The sequence below is a fragment of the Fundulus heteroclitus genome, chromosome 3, assembly GCF_011125445.2.
Source record: "Fundulus heteroclitus isolate FHET01 chromosome 3, MU-UCD_Fhet_4.1, whole genome shotgun sequence".
Lineage (NCBI taxonomy): Eukaryota > Metazoa > Chordata > Actinopteri > Cyprinodontiformes > Fundulidae > Fundulus > Fundulus heteroclitus.
In genome coordinates, this window is record NC_046363.1 from 31,788,054 (window position 1) to 31,804,120 (window position 16,067).

The window sequence follows — 16,067 nt, forward strand, 5'->3', positions numbered from 1 at the left end:
CGGTTCAGTAGAAAACAAATAGTTTCAGTTTTAACAAAGATTGTATTATTAACATAAGCTAAAAGCCCAGTAAGGCTATTCATTTGTTTTAAGCTATGCTGTATTTACAAGATGGAGGCTTATATATGATGTATACAATGAATCATATTGCTTGTTCATGTTCATGTAAATAAAATAAAAAAACATGCAAACTTATATCTGTTTCTTTTATTTAAGGTGGGAATTTTAATGAAGAGAAAAAAAGTATTAGTATTTAGTACAATAAAATATTAAACAAAATGTTGCATTACAAGTATGGCTGCTTATCTACAGTCTTCTAGCATCAATGGAAGGTTAAAGATTCAGAATCAGCTCATTCTGAATTGTGTTGAAGTGAGACTAAAGTCCAGGATCTTGTTTCCTGCTACAAATCTATTTAAGATGAAGCTGTGACCTTCTCAGTGGCGTCTTCTGTAAGATCCTTTGCATCTTCCCCTTGCCCCAGTTGAGTGCCTGCAAGATTTTCTTGCTCTTTTGCGTCTCCTTCATTACTTTCACTGCACTGGTGGCAGATTTCAACATATTCAGCCGTCTTTGGTGCCAGTCCTGTGACAGCGCCATCCTCGGGCTCACCCTCTGACCTGACCTTCAGTTTAGCAAAGTCCACAGTGACACAATTCAGATGCTCTTCCTTGTCTTCTTCCACCTCTTCCACAGCAGCTTTGTCGGCATAAACCACATCTTCTGAGGAAGAGTTGATCTACACAAAGACCAGATTAACACAGTCTTATGTATCACAGATAGAACTGAATTCACTTGCATTTATTTAAAGAGTGATAAGAATAGGCGGCCCTTCAATAAAACGTGCTGCTGTATCACAGCAAGCACATAGAAGCCGTTCTGGATTTAACATCTTAATGCATATTTATGAATTGTGAGTCAGAAAAGACTAAACTCACCACATTGGTGATTGGACATTTTCCTTTTTCCACCAGCTCCTTGTTAAGTGAGAGGCTGTCTTTTCTTTTCCTGAAACAGAGAAAATCCTGGTTGTATGAGAGTTAAAAAAAAAATATGTAAATGGGCAGAATAAATCAAACATTTTTCACTGAAAATATTCTTAAGTTACACTGGGTTAAGAAGTTGGCCAGTAATGCTAAAGCTGCTGTCACAGTTTCTTCTCATACAATGTATGTTGTTCTGTCCAACATGTTTGTTCTTGCATCTGATTGTAAAGAAATGAAAAATAATAAAAAGCCCTTTTACAAAGTATGCTTATTGTTTATGATGTGCTGTATATTATGTGTGAAGTAGCGTGCATAAATCTGTATAAATGCAAATTGACAGCTATATACAAATCAACTGTTTAGGCCTTTGGAAGAAGAGATTTTAATAAATGTCTTTTGTAGTTAAGCTGTAAAAAAAATAAAAAAATACAGGAAGCCAAAAGTTTCTGGCACAACTTCACCAACCTCCAAGGTGCATGAAGAGGGCCAAAGATCTGATGAGGAGACAACTTCTGCAACACTTTAAATACTTTAAGTACTTGGAACAAACATTTTTTTTTAACTAATTAAAAATCCTCAAAGCAATGGGGGCAAAATATTTGCTAAACATCTAATACTTACAAAATTTAGAATAAAACTTGGACAATGAATAAATTAGTTTAGGTCCCAAAACAAAACCCTTGAAACCCTGGGCTATGTCAGCTCTTTTCTGAAGTATGGCTCTGGTGCTAAATCTAAATGACGAAAGAAGCTATTTTTTGTCTTAACGTCAGTGTCTTGTTACTTTTTTCTGTACTTAACAAATTTTTAAAAAGAATACAATATAATGAAGGATCGCTGCAAAGTAACTCAAAGTTCCACCACAATGATTACAAAATGAATGCTTTCTGTGCGTTTTAAAAAAATACAGACAGACAGACAGACAGACAGACAGACAGACAGACAGACAGACAGACAGACAGACAGACAGACAGACAGACAGACAGACAGACAGACAGACAGACAGACAGACAGACAGATAGATAGATAGATAGATAGATAGATAGATAGATAGATAGATAGATAGATAGACAGACAGACAGACAGACAGACAGACAGACAGACAGACAGACAGACAGACAGACAGACAGACAGACAGACAGACAGACAGACAGATAGATAGATAGATAGATAGATAGATAGATAGATAGATAGATAGATAGATAGATATTTTATTTAGAATCCTTTACCCAGTGCTAGCTGAGGCCTGTCTTTACCTGCAACAGAATATCAGCAGTGGGATGCAAATCACCATCATCCCTAGCGCTCCAGCTGCTGATCCGATAAGCAGAGACACAACATCGACACCTGAAAATCCAAAGCGAACCTTGTTAAAAGACGAATGAGACCGCTGAGTGACACATAAATGTGAATGCAACATCTTGCAGTATCCCACCAAGCTGACTTTGACTGGAGGAAACATTATAGGCCAGACTGTCCAAGCCTAGTGAGTTTCTGCTGAGACAAACTAAAGTGGGCATGTCTTCATTCAGACGGTAGAGGGTGATGAGACTCCTCACGGTCCCATGCGCCATGTTTATCTCTCGTATTGGGATGTCAGCTGAGTGATTGACAGGTTCTCCAGCCAGCTCCCAGCCCAGAGAAGGAAGCGGGTTGCCTCGACTGTCGCAGGTGCATCGAAACTGGGTTAAAATTTTAACACAGCGGGAAGACGGCAGGATCTCTGGAGAATCTGAAAACGGAGAAGCTATTATTTATGCATACCCTTTGAGACAAAGATAGGAGATTATTAGCCAGATTTTATGTAAATCGATCTTACATAGGACATCAATGGTGACAGGGTCTGAGTATTGAGAACCATGAATATTCAGTGCTTGACAATAATATAGATCTTCTGAGAATTTGGTCACATTGAAGGTGAAGTCCCGCTCTGAGCCGACAACCTCATTGTCTCTTCCTGCAGCTCGGAACCAGGTGATGTTAGCTACTGCTGGATTGGCGACGCTGGTGCAGGTCAGAGTCACAGAGCTGCCGTCAGGAACCGGACCAGAAGAGTCAGCAGACACAGTGGTGTTTTTAGGGGGATCTGAAAAAAAAAGGTTAATTTACTTTGATGGTACCGCATTAAAAGATTTGTTTTATGGGAAAAGTAGATTCAGTCTTGTTGGAAAATTACATGTTGGGTTATATTTGTTGGTTGCAAATCACTTTGAGCTTTTACTTGACAATAGTTTCTCCTACCTAATAAGACGACTAAATAGCAGTACACCATAAAAGGATTCCCAAACACATTAATTACCAATTAATTTCTTTTTCACAAATTATATGAAAGAATTTGGTATTTTCCATAAAACAAACTATTGCAGTCCGTGTTTTGGTGAAAAGAAGAAGAAGAAGAAAAAAAAACATCCCAATTAGGGGACAAACCAACAAAACATCTTCACATAATTCTGTCCACTGGCAAACACACATGTGCACAGCGGAGCTCAGTCTTCATGGACCACGGACACAGGGAGGGTTCTGAGGTTGTCACGCAACATGACAATGTGGCCCTGTCCACGGTCCAGACTTTAGTGTGAACAAATCTTGGCTCTGCTTCATGTTTGGGTTATCACAGCTGGACATACAGTAGAGCCATAATCCCCACAATGTACTGCTTTGTTTTGTGTTTGCTGGATTTTTTTCTGTGTAAAAAAAGAAAAGGAAAAAACTCACGCTGAACATCCAGCTGAATTTTTCCTGAAGTTTCTTCTCCCAGATCATTTTTTGCAGTGCAGCGATAGCCACCACCATGGCTGGAATCGATGGCGTCTATAACTAAGACAGGTCCGGTCTGATGATCCGCCTCGTTTTCTTTGTACCAGGTGTAATTAGTCACTGGTGGGTTTGAACGGCTTCTACACACCAGAGACACAGAGCTACCCTCTAGGATTGGACCAGCGGCCTCAACGACAACCGTTGTCTCCTTAGGAGCAACTGCAAAAGTAAACAAGTATGATTCAGGTCATGTTTTAGGCGGCGGAAATGCCAGGTATACCCTGTGTGTGTTTCACTCTGGCTTACACTGCACTTCTATCCGAGCGATGGAGGAGTTCTGGCTTCCATATCCGTTAACGGCTGTGCAGAAAAACCGGTTGTCAACTTCTGTAGCCGTGGTTGAAAGTTTGCTCTTGAACCCAACTGCTTCCACTTGCTCCCCGTTAACTTTGTACCAGGCGAAGCTGTCCGCCTCTGGATTGGCGTCGGCGCTGCAGGTCAGAATTACCGAGCTGCCCTCCAATACTGGACCAGAATCGCTGACGGATGTGTTGTGTGGCGGGTCTGGAAGAATGAGGGAAAAATGGGAAACCTCAGGGAGGAGAACCAGCACAGAGAAGTGTTTGGACACAGTAACATACAGCACATATATTGACTACACAGTGTTATTGATTCTAGTGACCGTCTCTCCTTTTACCTTTTATGTTCGTTTTATGGCGCCCCCTAGTTTGTGCCACTCTGGGTGAAAGCAATGCTACCACCCTCCACCCCCTTCTCATCTGCTGGTACAAACTAATTACATCAAAATGCAAATAAGAAAAATAAGGGCATTTGAGAATACAACTATCAGCATAGTATATCTATTTGCGTATTTTATTTCTTGTGTAATCCGTTTCTTCAAAGATCCCAGGGATTAAAGTATTAAGGTGGTGTCAGTCTAATCTCTAAAACTTGAAATTGATTAATTTGATTGTGAAAGCCAAGTTGTTGTCCTCCACTCTGACACTCTTCTATCAACAAGCGAAAGAAGAACTGCTGACTAAAGTAGGGGTCTTAATTTAACATTTCTGTAAAAGTGTGACAAAATGGCATTACTCCTTTTATAGTCCTAATGCAAATTAAGATATTATTTCAAAATGAAGCTTGGCTGATTATTTTTTGGTAAACAGTGGTGCTCTTTAATGTCACTTTTTAGTTATTTATGTATATAAGACACTTCAAAACATATACATTATCTATTGATACCATATTTTAAGGTAAATAGCAACATAAAACAGAAGTATACTCACAGAAAACCTGTATAGTCAAACTTCTTTCGTAGACAAGGTCACTGTGTCCAGCTTGTCTGTTGTAGATAGCAACGCAGGACACCTTCTGGCCATTGTGAAGGTGAGAGGCATTAAAGTTCATGACAGAGTTTAAAGATTTTTCTTCCATATTCTCCTCAATGTCCCCTAAACTGGGAGTCCAAGTCACAAGCGGAGGGAGAGCTGGACAGGGGACACTAGCCGAACATCTCAAGGCAACTGGAGTCCCTTCTTCTATCTCCAGGCTGGACGGAGTTACAACAGGCCCGTGGAGTAAATCTGAAGAGGAATACAATAAAGAAAAGCTGCGGGTCACAGACAAAGAGACATATCTTTACAGGTTTAAGACGAGCGAATCAAACAGACCTTGAGTGGTGATGCGAACGCTCCTTTGGAAGTTAAACTTCAGAGGGTTGTCGCACTGCAGTCGGAAGTAATAGTTGTCGTAATGGTTGGACGGCAGGTTGTTGAAGATGGTGGTGCAGTCTTTGTCACGCAGGATGCCGGTCAGGTTACCCTGCAGGAGGTTCAAGCTCCCGCTCGCTCCAGTGAGGCTAGAATCAAACACCTGCGTTCTGCTCCAGCTGCCTCTCTTCCATACGGCTTTACACGACTGGTCTAGGTATGGGTCCCATTCAAGGGGCATGCTGAAATTGCATGGGATGATCACACAGGATCCACTCAGCCCCTCTATCGTCTGAGGCATGAAGACTGACCACTGCTGACATGAGATGCCTGAAATAAAAAAAAATAAAAAACAATGACTTCATCAACATAGGTTCAACAAATAAAGAGTGTTATTCAAAAATAATCTGAAAAGGAAACATCTAACCTTGAAATAGAAAACATGAGAAAAAAATCTTTACAATGGACATCATGGTTTTCTTTGAAGTTGTTGATCCTAGAATGAGGTACTGGAAAGAAAAAAAATATTTATTGCTCATTTATTTGGATTTCCAAGTAACTAAAGTAAAAGTAAGGTTCACTTATACATTTTTAAAACGTTTTAACAATATGGCAGATTAGTGAATGTATTGCATGAAATCCATACCTAGTGCAGCATACAAAAAAACTACAGTACTATTGGGGAACATATGGTATCAATAATGTCACATTATTTTTACATCTAGTTTAAACAAAATTATTGTCTTGCAGGGTGCATCAATGCTGCCTTTTTCTGCAACCGCAACATAATCAAAATAAACAACATGAGTTAGCATTAAGGTTTAGTTTTAGGACTGTATACCACACCAGACATTTTAAAGTGGTTCTCAAGTCACTTCAATTTGCAGATATATGCATGAAAAACTACTCACATCCATTCTTTATACTATTGAAAGTTATGATAGACAGGATAAATGAGGATTTAATATGAACATTTTACACAAACATTCTTTTCAAAATGAAGTTAAATCTTACCCTAATGTTGGTGGTATTGTGCATACACTGTTTGACTTTTCTATTAAAAACAGAGGACAAAAATTAAAGATTTCTCATTTTATATATCACTATATATAGTTTCTGGACACGACTATACTAGATTATAAGTAATAAATGGAATAGCGTAACAAATTCATAGATTTACCAGTGTTGAAGGTTCAGTGGTTCCAATCCAAAAAGCGAGTCTTGCCAGACTGGTCGTGTGTCTGGACGAGACATGCAGCTGTTGCAAGATGTGCTAATGGTGTCTGGCAATCAGAAAACAACAGGGTTTTCATACCGTCTCCACTCGCTGCCACATTTCATTCAAAGCAGAGTTCCATTCAGCAGCAAACCATAAATCTGTTAGTGTTTTATGAGGACAGAGAGAGCATTAAACGCTGTAGTTTCATCATTTAATTTCTGCTCACTAGGGATGAGGTACAAAAGAACCTCACACAAAAAGAAACTGGAGGAAAGATGGAGGCCAAAATACAAAGTACGCTTAAAGGCAAGCAGGACAAATGTCAAGGGCTTACGTGTTTGTGGTTAAAATATGTTAATTTATGTCACCAATAATTTTGAATCAACAGGAAACTGCTTAGGACACCTAAAAATAACGTATTCAGTGAACTCAAAGTTTTCAAACCATCAGGCCTTTCACAATTTATCAAACATGGGCAAAGATTCACTTCTGTTTACACATGACCACATTGATGACATTACTTGTGAAAACAGAAACATAAAAAACAGAGAATTCCCCACAGAAAAAAAAAAAAGATTGTGTCAAATCCAGTTAGTGGTAAGGATATTCTACTGGCCTCTAACCGTTTTCATGATGTTTGGTAAATGCCTTGTATTTATACAGCACTTTAATTAGTCCAACAACCCCAAAGCGCTTTATATTACAATCAGTCATTCACGCATACATTCACCCTGACAGTGGTGAGCTATGTTAGTAGCCACAGCTGCCCTGGGCCGGACTGACAGAGGTGAGGCTGCCATACAATGGTGCCCAGCGGGCCCTCCGACCATCGTCAGCATCCGATGAAGTGTCTTGCCCAAGGACACGACGACGGTCGGAGAGGGGGATCGAACTGGCAACCCACCAATTGCAACTCCTTAAATCCTGTGCCACTGTCACCCTTTTTGGATTTATTGCATTTTTCTAAATGTGTCTATTCAGTAAAATTCAATGTTTGCATGGGTGTGAAAACTAGAGAGCCTCCTAGTATGGAAGGAGATTTAGATTCAGAGAAACATGCATAGAGCAGTCCTGTGTGATGGCCCTAAATGACCCTGATTGTTAGTGCTACTTTAGATTCAACAGCATTATTCACATTGCCAAGTACAATTCATCTTGAAATCCAAAATCTTAGACCAACTCCACCAGAGTTTTGGCCTAAATCCAGATTTTTTTTTTTTTTATGGAGAAACCCAAATATAACTGACTGAAGCTTCTGTGGCCCGTTTTGTTGTGTTTATTTTTTAAAGGCCTGTGGGGAAACCTTAAAATTAGATCAAGTTTAAGGCAAAGTTGAGAATATGCTGCAGTCTGTGCTCTTGACATTAGCTAAAAATAAGTCTGCGAGTAGTGCTTTAGTTTGTTTCCTAATGAGATGTAGTTGGTCGCTAATCCATAGTGGCTGACAATGAGCCTTTACAGAATTATGGTCACATTCAGAACATTTTCACACACAATCTGCATGTTTCCTGGAGTGGAAAAAGACATTTTTATCCAAAAGGTCAGAGTCACGCCATCTGCACTCACCTTGCACAGCTGTCCATTTGCTTGTCATTGCAAGTACCAACTCAGCGAATCCCACTGCAGCAATTACATCCATTTATCCATCTATAAGTTGCTGAACTTGCTGAAGTTAAAACTTGGCATTGGAATGGGTGACTTAGTGGATTTAAGTACTGTTAAACGTGCAACGGTTGTTTGTACCAGAACGGCATATTTCAGAAACTACTAATTTACTGGTATTAGTGCACAACTGTGTCTCAGGTTTGTAGAGAATGGTCTGAAAAAAATACAGCAGCCAGCAGTTTTAATTATGAGTCTGCCCAAATGTCCAAGAACATGCAGACTGGTTTGAGATGATGGAAAGGCTACTGTAGCTTAAACACTTGTTGCTATAACGTTATGCAGAATTGCATGCCTGAGAGCACTTAACATTGCACCTTGAAGCAGATGGATTCAGCAGCAGACCACAGCAGGTTCCAATCCTTTCTATTATGGAAAAGAAACTGAGGCACTAACTGACACAGGTTTGCCAGAATTGGACCATAACATAATGTCAAAAACATCACTTGATCAGATAAGTCTAAATTTCAGCCTAGTTGGGTCAGAACTTTACTTAAAAGACATTAAAGCAGATATACATCCCATCTTGTATCAACAGGCCAGGCTTTGGGCCATTAGGTTCCAACAGAGTGTCTTTTTCAAACTTAATTTGATTTTAAATCGATGCTGACCGTTTCTATCCTAATGGTTATTTCTAACAGGATGCGATGTTACAAAGCTCAAAAAACTGTTTTTGTAAACATGACTCCGTAGTCACCAGACCACTAGTGTACCCAATGAAGTGCACACAGTTTATTCTGCTGTGTTTTTGATACAAAATATGGTCACATGGCTCTAAAGCAATGTGTATAAATTGTAAAGGGTTGCAGAACTATAAAGTTAAGATATCATTAAATTAAGGGATAATGTCTAAATACCAGCAAGAAGACATTTGTTAACAATAAACCACAGAGGATTCTTGAAATTGTTTTTTTGTTTCAATTATCTTTAAGCTAAAGCTTGGGTTTGATCTCACCATTGCTTTTTCCAAAGTAACTTCAATAACAACAGACAAACAGGAGGATTTTTATGAACAAACATTTAATGTTGCCCTGATACCAGAGTAGTTTCATTTAAACCAAAGCAGTATAAACCTCAATGTAATAAATAATCTTTAAAATTTCATATACAATCCTTTATCTGAAAACAGAGGTGGAAATAAAAACGAGAACACCTCAAGTGTAGTGGCTTATTAGAACAAATTACATCACATAGGTGCAGGTGTTTTCACTGTGCCATTTCCGCTGTGTAGTGTACGTTATGCCTGTAATGCTGAAAAGTAGCCAGCAGGGGGAGGTCGAGGTCCGTGAGTAAACCCTCCCTGTAACAGACTGCTAAGTCACCATGAGTGAGTCCTTTAACAGCTGATGAACCTCTGTCAGTAACAGCTTCCTCCACATCCGAACTGCTGCGCCTCCAAGTGATTATTCACAGTCTTCTGAATCCCCGAAGGCACGTTTCCAGAAAATATCCCGTCAAGACCGGAACGGGGGAAAATAACCCACAGCAGAGTCTGCTCTCTAGATTTACTACAGCGACACATGGAGGTCAATAGCGGCTGTGCTCATCTGTTGCAGTGACAATGACATCCATCCAGATCCGCATGGACATGGCGTTGGAAGCCGCCATGTAGAACAGGCGATCATACGTCTTCACGCAGAACGTAAGGTTGGGCCGAGGAGACTGAACAGAAGAAAAGACAGAGAAAGAATCAGCTCGATGTTAGGGTTTCGTATGACTTGACCTCAATTTCAACGCTTTAAAAACACTCTTAGGTATTTGTCTACAGTCAATTAACTACAATCTCAAACTGAAGCAAGAAAATCCTGATTGTCTGGTTCTCTAAAGTATGAAAAACATCTTCACTTCTCTGCTGTATTTTATGGAAGTCAGTTGCTTTAAAAACAAGTGGCTGGATTGATGTAGATCAGCAAGTAGCTGTTAGATTGGAATATAACTCCCTTAAAGTTAGACAGCTTTGCTGCGTTATATCATGTTTATATCCTATAGTCCCAGTCTGTTATTGTCTAGATGTTGTGAGTTTTTTGGTTTATTCTATATAAAGGCTTTAGTTTTACAATTGGAATTAATTTTGTGAAAGCTCAAACTAGTAAAATCCTCTCAACTCAAAAAGTTATACATATTTTTCTAAGCCATTTGCTTTGGTTCTGAGAACACATTTTTCTGCAAGATTATGCAAGTATTTTGAGGTCATTTTGGGATTAATGACGCAACAAAATATGTTTTCATACTGAAAGAGGGGTTGTAGCCTGTGGCCTGGTTTAATTCACACTTACAGAGTCTCTAAATCAAACTTTACTGGTGTGGTGCAGCCAAATGAGAAATTCCACAAACTGTGACTGATTCCTCAAGGCCAGGTTGTGCAAAACACGAAAAACTCACAGAGGCAGCTGTTCGTAGATGGTCGTAGTAAACTTCTTCAATAGCCTGAAAGTACATGACTCCCTTAAGCTTCCTCTCGTCACAATCTGCAGATAAAGGAGTCAAGAAAAAAAGTTACGCTTTAACAAATGTGCAAAAATGTCACAACGAAAACTCTGAAGCTGTGGACAGAGCACAAAACTATGTAGCAAACAGCTACACTGGGTCGTGTTTTTTTTTTTTTTTTTACAGAGGGGAGCAGTAGCCTGTGTATGATGCATGGAATCGGGCCGTGGCGGGCATTTATAGTAATTGTGCTGATATTGCGTAATGCCTCCTGCCACAAGACGTCCGGCACAGAGGTCCAGTTTTCCTTTTTCCACTATTCTTTAATGGAAAAAAAAGGGAGAGGGGCCCTAATGTCCTGTATTTAATTACAGAAGACTGGTACCAGTTTATAGTTTACTATGAAATCCATATCTCAGTAGGTTTGCAATTGTTCGACATTCTTTGCATGTTTTCAGTTTTGACTGAGCTGCTCAAAACTGGGGATATTGTTTTATAATTAACCCAGCTTTACACTGTTCTACAACTGAACCTCTCTGCTGTGTTCCTGGGTCTTCATGCTGTTGTTTACTAATATTATCTAACAAATATTTGATGCCTTCACAAAAAAATAAATTACATACAGATGGACTATATTTAATGTTAGCCGACACCTGAAGGCAATTATTTCACTGGATTTTATTTTGGGGCATCAAACTAAACGGGGATGAACATGTTATGCTCCACTTTGTGCTGGTATAACACATAGAATAACAATAAAAACATAGCAACGTGTGGTTGTAACGTGACAAAATGTAAACAAGGATCCTAGGGTATAAAGACTTTTGCAGGACACCACAACAGACCTCAAAATATGTGCAGTAAGGGATGGTGGGTCATGTATTTTTACAACAATGGCCTCCCTTCACTGAGCTCAAATTGTGTGGCACACAGAAGCCTTTTATTCATGCAAACACACCAATGCAAAGTCAATGAGCACACACACACATAAACACACACACCTTTACAAACCGGTCTAACCTGTATAGTAGGCCAGTCGTTTGTGGTCTGTGTCAAACAGGAACCATCTCTTCTTCCACGTCTTGACCTTCCCCCCTTGTTTCTTCAGAAAACCTGCGCACCGTCGAGGTGTGAGCCGCAGGTCTGAGCAGCTGCCAACACTGTGACCCAGCGATTCCACATGGGCCCGAAGGTCAAAGTTCGGGGTAAGGAAAAGGGGCAGGCTGCGCTTCTGGAGGGACAAGGAGAGCTTAAGCAGGTCTCTAAATAGTAAATATTGCAAAAGTACTGCTGACATTCAGTTGCATTTCCTAAGCAAATACATTTATTTCTGAGCATCAAAAAAGGGTCTCTCTGCAATAACCTATAATCACATGAGATTGTGACTTTAGAAAATTAGTAAAATGCTGCTGACCGAAAGACATGGTCTTAGAAAGCAAGAAAAACTAGCAAAATCTGTAACAGAGTTGTATGACGAGCAGCATGCCTGTGCAGATTCTCAGTTATCCGGGTCATCGCAACAGCAAACGGGCTTAAATCAGAGGCAACAGGTCAGATGTAAATCAATGATCCAAGTCCTCATCCAACTCCCCGGTGTTTACAGCTCAGTCCTCCAACACATCCCGTAGAGATTACATCAGCAGTCTCATCATGATTTAGGTGACCAAGTACTCCCCCCTCACACCAAGCAATAGCCTCTAACCACCCTGGTCAGGGACGGGTGAGTCATTGATTTGTATCTGACTTGGAATATGCCTAGGAGGATGGGCCACCATGTCCTTAAAAACAGCAGCGCTCCAACTGCAGGGTGCTCATGTGCAAGCCACCAGAATTGACAAAGACTCCTGTATAGGTGTCGAATTGTTTTCAGAAAAACTGAGTGAAAGTCCAGTTTTGTCAGATTTAAGCCTGTCTGCTGTTAAAACAATTGCTTTCAAGGAAATTACCAGATTATAGGTCAGATCTTTTTACTGCACCAATCTTTACTGCTCTTTGACAATATAAGAATATTAATTATATTATAAAAATAAACTCTTGATTCATATCTCTTAAATTACACAGTACCACAACAAACATGTTTGATTGATGCAGAGAGTAATTTTCATTATACAAATTATCAACAACCAGGGTTAATATTAAAGTTAATAAAAACTGATTAACAAAGTTAATAGGCATGATTTGCTTATTTTTAGGTTGCATTCTGGGTAATGTAGGATTTAACCATAAAGAGTAAAACACAAAATAAAACTATTTCTTTAGTTCTGAAGTCACAATTTCATGACTTTCTTGAGGTATCTTGATGAATTTGACAAAACGTGAGTTTGTAATTCATTTATACCTCTGAACTTGGGGATGCTAAGACAGGCATATATTCTGGCACTGGTCTTTGTAGGGTTCCTGGTCCTTGTGGTTCTTTTGTGGAGGAGTCATGCCCTCTTTGGCTTCTCCCTTCCAACAACTGCTGCTTTTCTGCCTGTGTGCACACATTTAAAGACAACTGTAACACATTAGAATTTAATATTTTTAAAGCAACAAAAATCAAAACTCATATATTATTACACCGCAAACAAAGTGGAAGATTGAACCTTCCAGTCTTGGCAACTGCAAATGTTGCTAACATGCATTACAGGCATGCAAACATCTGCTGGGAGTTTTCCTGGACAACTGAGCACAAGCTGAGCTGGTGTCAGTGATCACCAGGCCATGTCTAATGAAGTGGGACACTAACAATTAGCGAGTGTTTCCCAAGGCAGGTGACTCACTCTCTCTCTGAGGAGTCTCTCTCTTTCTGCCTTGGCTTCCCTCAGCTTCTTCTCGATCTCCAAAAGATCCAAATGGGTTGGACTGCAGAGACAAGGAACATAAAATGTCTGAACCAGGGCAAGGAAATTATCCCAAAATTAGCATTGGTTATAAGAGTGAGTGTTATAATATTACAATACATAGTAATATCTTTTGTGAACTGACCTATGCAGTAAGTATCAATCTAGAAAACAGTCAACCCAAAAGTCTCTTTTCAGCGTTTAACCAAGCTGATCATTCGGTTTTATTCATGTCTTGGTAAGTAACAAAAAGGCTATTGAGGCCTTTTTCCCACCAAAATGACTTTTACATGGTGTAAGAATAAACCAGCCTACCCTCTGGTTTATTTAAAGCGTTTAAGTTATGTAGCTGTTATTGTCTTTATAAACACAGCATTCTTTTGGAGCATGTAATTTTCTTAGTAATGCATTTTTTAAATTAAACTAACCATCAGTGTTAGCAGCCATGTTGCATTAATCTCAGTAAAGTCTACATTTCTTACAGTGAGTTACAAGATCTCTTAGCAATGCTGAACTCATAAAAACTGTCCCATCCAGCTCCATCTTTATCAATCAGAATATCTTTGACCAAAGTTATTTAGTTCCATAATTAACATATTAAATATAGATTCAATACACACATAGTGATATATTATTTTTGGATTTATTTATTAATTTTAATTTCAAGGATGATTAACACCTTAAGGCTGTAGCTATCCTTATTGTGCATTCCTTTCCACCATACTTTGTCCATCCACTCAACTTTATTATCATGTTTGAATACAGTATTCTGTAAAAAAAAAAAAAAAAAAAAAAAAAAAAAAGCCACTTCTGTGGCTTACTCTTAGGAGGGTGTCTGCATTGAGTGTGTAGGACATAACGTTTCTGTGTTAAACCCCTTTTGTTTAAGGTCTTATGTAATATTCAGATTTACTGAGGAAAATAAATGTTGGGTTTTTAAGCTTTAACCTATATTCATTAATATTAACTGATATAAAAAGCATGAAATGTTTCACTTTGTCTGTAAAACATCCATATAATAGTTTCTATTTGAATCAAATTATTGAAGTAAATAAAATTTTTGATATATTCTAATTTATTGAAACTGACCTGTTTGTTCATAAACTAATACCTACTGTGAACGTCAAACATGAGCTCTAGAGTTCTAATATCCATGTTTCCATTTAAACTGTGCAGTTCACTACATCATAAGACAACGTAAACAGAAAACTCCCACATACTTTACATTATGCATCTGTGGACACGCTGTTGATTTTAAAACATAAATAGAACAAACAATTTCCTCAAAGACGTTTCTAATTCTGACATAATTTAACAACTAGAGCTACACAATATATCAAATCTCATCTGCAGTGACAATATTGGTGTATTTAACACTGCAGTCCCAAAGGGCTCCTTTGACACAATGTTTGGTTGGATATTATATTTCAAGTTGCTGGATTGAAATTCTGCATGTCAATAATATATTCAGGGAGCTGGATGGACTTTCACTGCCAACACTTGATGTACATTTTTAGTGGCCGAGATGCTAAATCTCACAAGGAGTGGAGGGGACATTGTGATGAAGAAGTAAAAGAGTTGAGAAAATGTGGGCTAATCATAATCTATATTGTCAAAACATATTCACCAATAGTAGTTCATTTAAGTGTTTTCAAAATAGTGATAAAGTTTTTTGATGCATCTAAAAGAATAAAATCAATCATTAAAACACCTCCTACATGCTCTCTATATCAAAGATTGCTTAAGTAAAACCACTGCACACTTGGACAGAATAAGTAAAGTATCAAAAATGAGGACCATAGCAGAAATATTCTGCATTTTAATGTAAAAGCAAAGCTACAGAGGTGCTTGGCCGTCCAAGAGAGGATTGCAGATTCCCGTGCAGTGATGAAACCAACCTTGGAGCTCGAGAGCTGGCTTCACTGTTGCACGGAGTGAGCAGCGTGCCACCGTTGGTGCTCCCATTTCTGTGCCCGTTGCTCAGTCTGTGGGAGCTGATGGGAGAAGCATAAGCCTCTGTAGTCTGGTTGTTTGGAAGAGTCCTCACCAAACCTGATAAAGAAGGAGACAGAGACAAATAACAGGTTATGACAGCTATTTATACAGTTTTATGAAACCAGGGAAATCTTTTTCAGCGGTCCATCTGTGAAAACTCAAACTGAGAATTTCCAATTACACCAAGGAGGAGAAAACCTTGCCTGCAGGATGAATTCTCACGGTATCTGTTCGTTCACAAACACACGCAAATCCATCTTGTATCGCTCCAGCTTAAACCGTTTGTGACCGAACCAAAAATGGTTTGGGCCAATCACGTTGCCATATTGTGGTTCAATGCGGGACACTCTTTTGCGACAAAAGCAAGAGCTGCCGAGCCCACAGCCGAACCAACATAAACATGGCAGTGCAGGGGGACGCAGGTGTAGCTGCTGCTATCACATCTGTTTTGTAAGGATCTACAATTTCTTCTTTGAAAGAAGAACAG

At 39.1% G+C, this 16,067-nt stretch overlaps 2 protein-coding genes across 3 annotated transcripts in view; both read right to left on the bottom strand.

The window, feature by feature from the left end:
• Positions 1-49: 49 nt before the first annotated feature.
• LOC105917752 (B-cell receptor CD22) lies at positions 50-6,711 on the bottom strand. The gene is made up of 11 exons (XM_036135229.1): positions 6,636-6,711; positions 5,883-5,951; positions 5,417-5,785; positions 5,033-5,329; positions 4,050-4,307; positions 3,702-3,962; positions 2,806-3,072; positions 2,422-2,718; positions 2,243-2,333; positions 939-1,008; positions 50-739 (listed from the first exon to the last, which is right to left on the bottom strand). Exons 2-11 carry the CDS (start codon positions 5,926-5,928, stop codon positions 416-418), a joined length of 2,280 nt encoding a protein of 759 aa, XP_035991122.1. The 5' UTR covers positions 5,929-5,951; positions 6,636-6,711; the 3' UTR covers positions 50-415.
• Positions 6,712-9,336: 2,625 nt separating this feature from the next.
• The window catches only part of phldb3 (pleckstrin homology-like domain, family B, member 3), a 31,530-nt gene continuing 24,799 nt past the window's right edge, over positions 9,337-16,067 (bottom strand). The window contains exons 10-15 of one of the 2 annotated variants that reach the window (XM_012852659.3): positions 15,484-15,637; positions 13,526-13,607; positions 13,102-13,236; positions 11,784-11,994; positions 10,719-10,804; positions 9,337-9,998 (exon numbers count right to left, since the gene is read on the bottom strand). In XM_012852659.3, the coding sequence (XP_012708113.2) occupies positions 9,864-9,998; positions 10,719-10,804; positions 11,784-11,994; positions 13,102-13,236; positions 13,526-13,607; positions 15,484-15,637 (803 nt within the window). In that variant the 3' untranslated portion in view covers positions 9,337-9,863. The remainder of the gene's footprint in view (positions 9,999-10,718; positions 10,805-11,783; positions 11,995-13,101; positions 13,237-13,525; positions 13,608-15,483; positions 15,638-16,067) is intronic. The other variant, XM_012852660.3, reaches the window with a different exon arrangement.

What these genes read in the sequence shown, in the direction of transcription:
- LOC105917752 (XM_036135229.1), bottom strand. Translation starts at nt 5,928, where the DNA reads ATGATGTCCATTGTAAAGATTTTTTTCTCATGTTTTCTATTTCAAG. An exon ending in CTCATGTTTTCTATTTCAAG is followed by an intron (nt 5,786 to 5,882) that starts GTTAGATGTTTC and finishes TTTTTATTTCAG; the next exon opens with GCATCTCATGTCAGCAGTGG. An exon ending in TTTGACTATACAGGTTTTCT is followed by an intron (nt 4,308 to 5,032) that starts GTGAGTATACTT and finishes TCATTCTTCCAG; the next exon opens with ACCCGCCACACAACACATCC.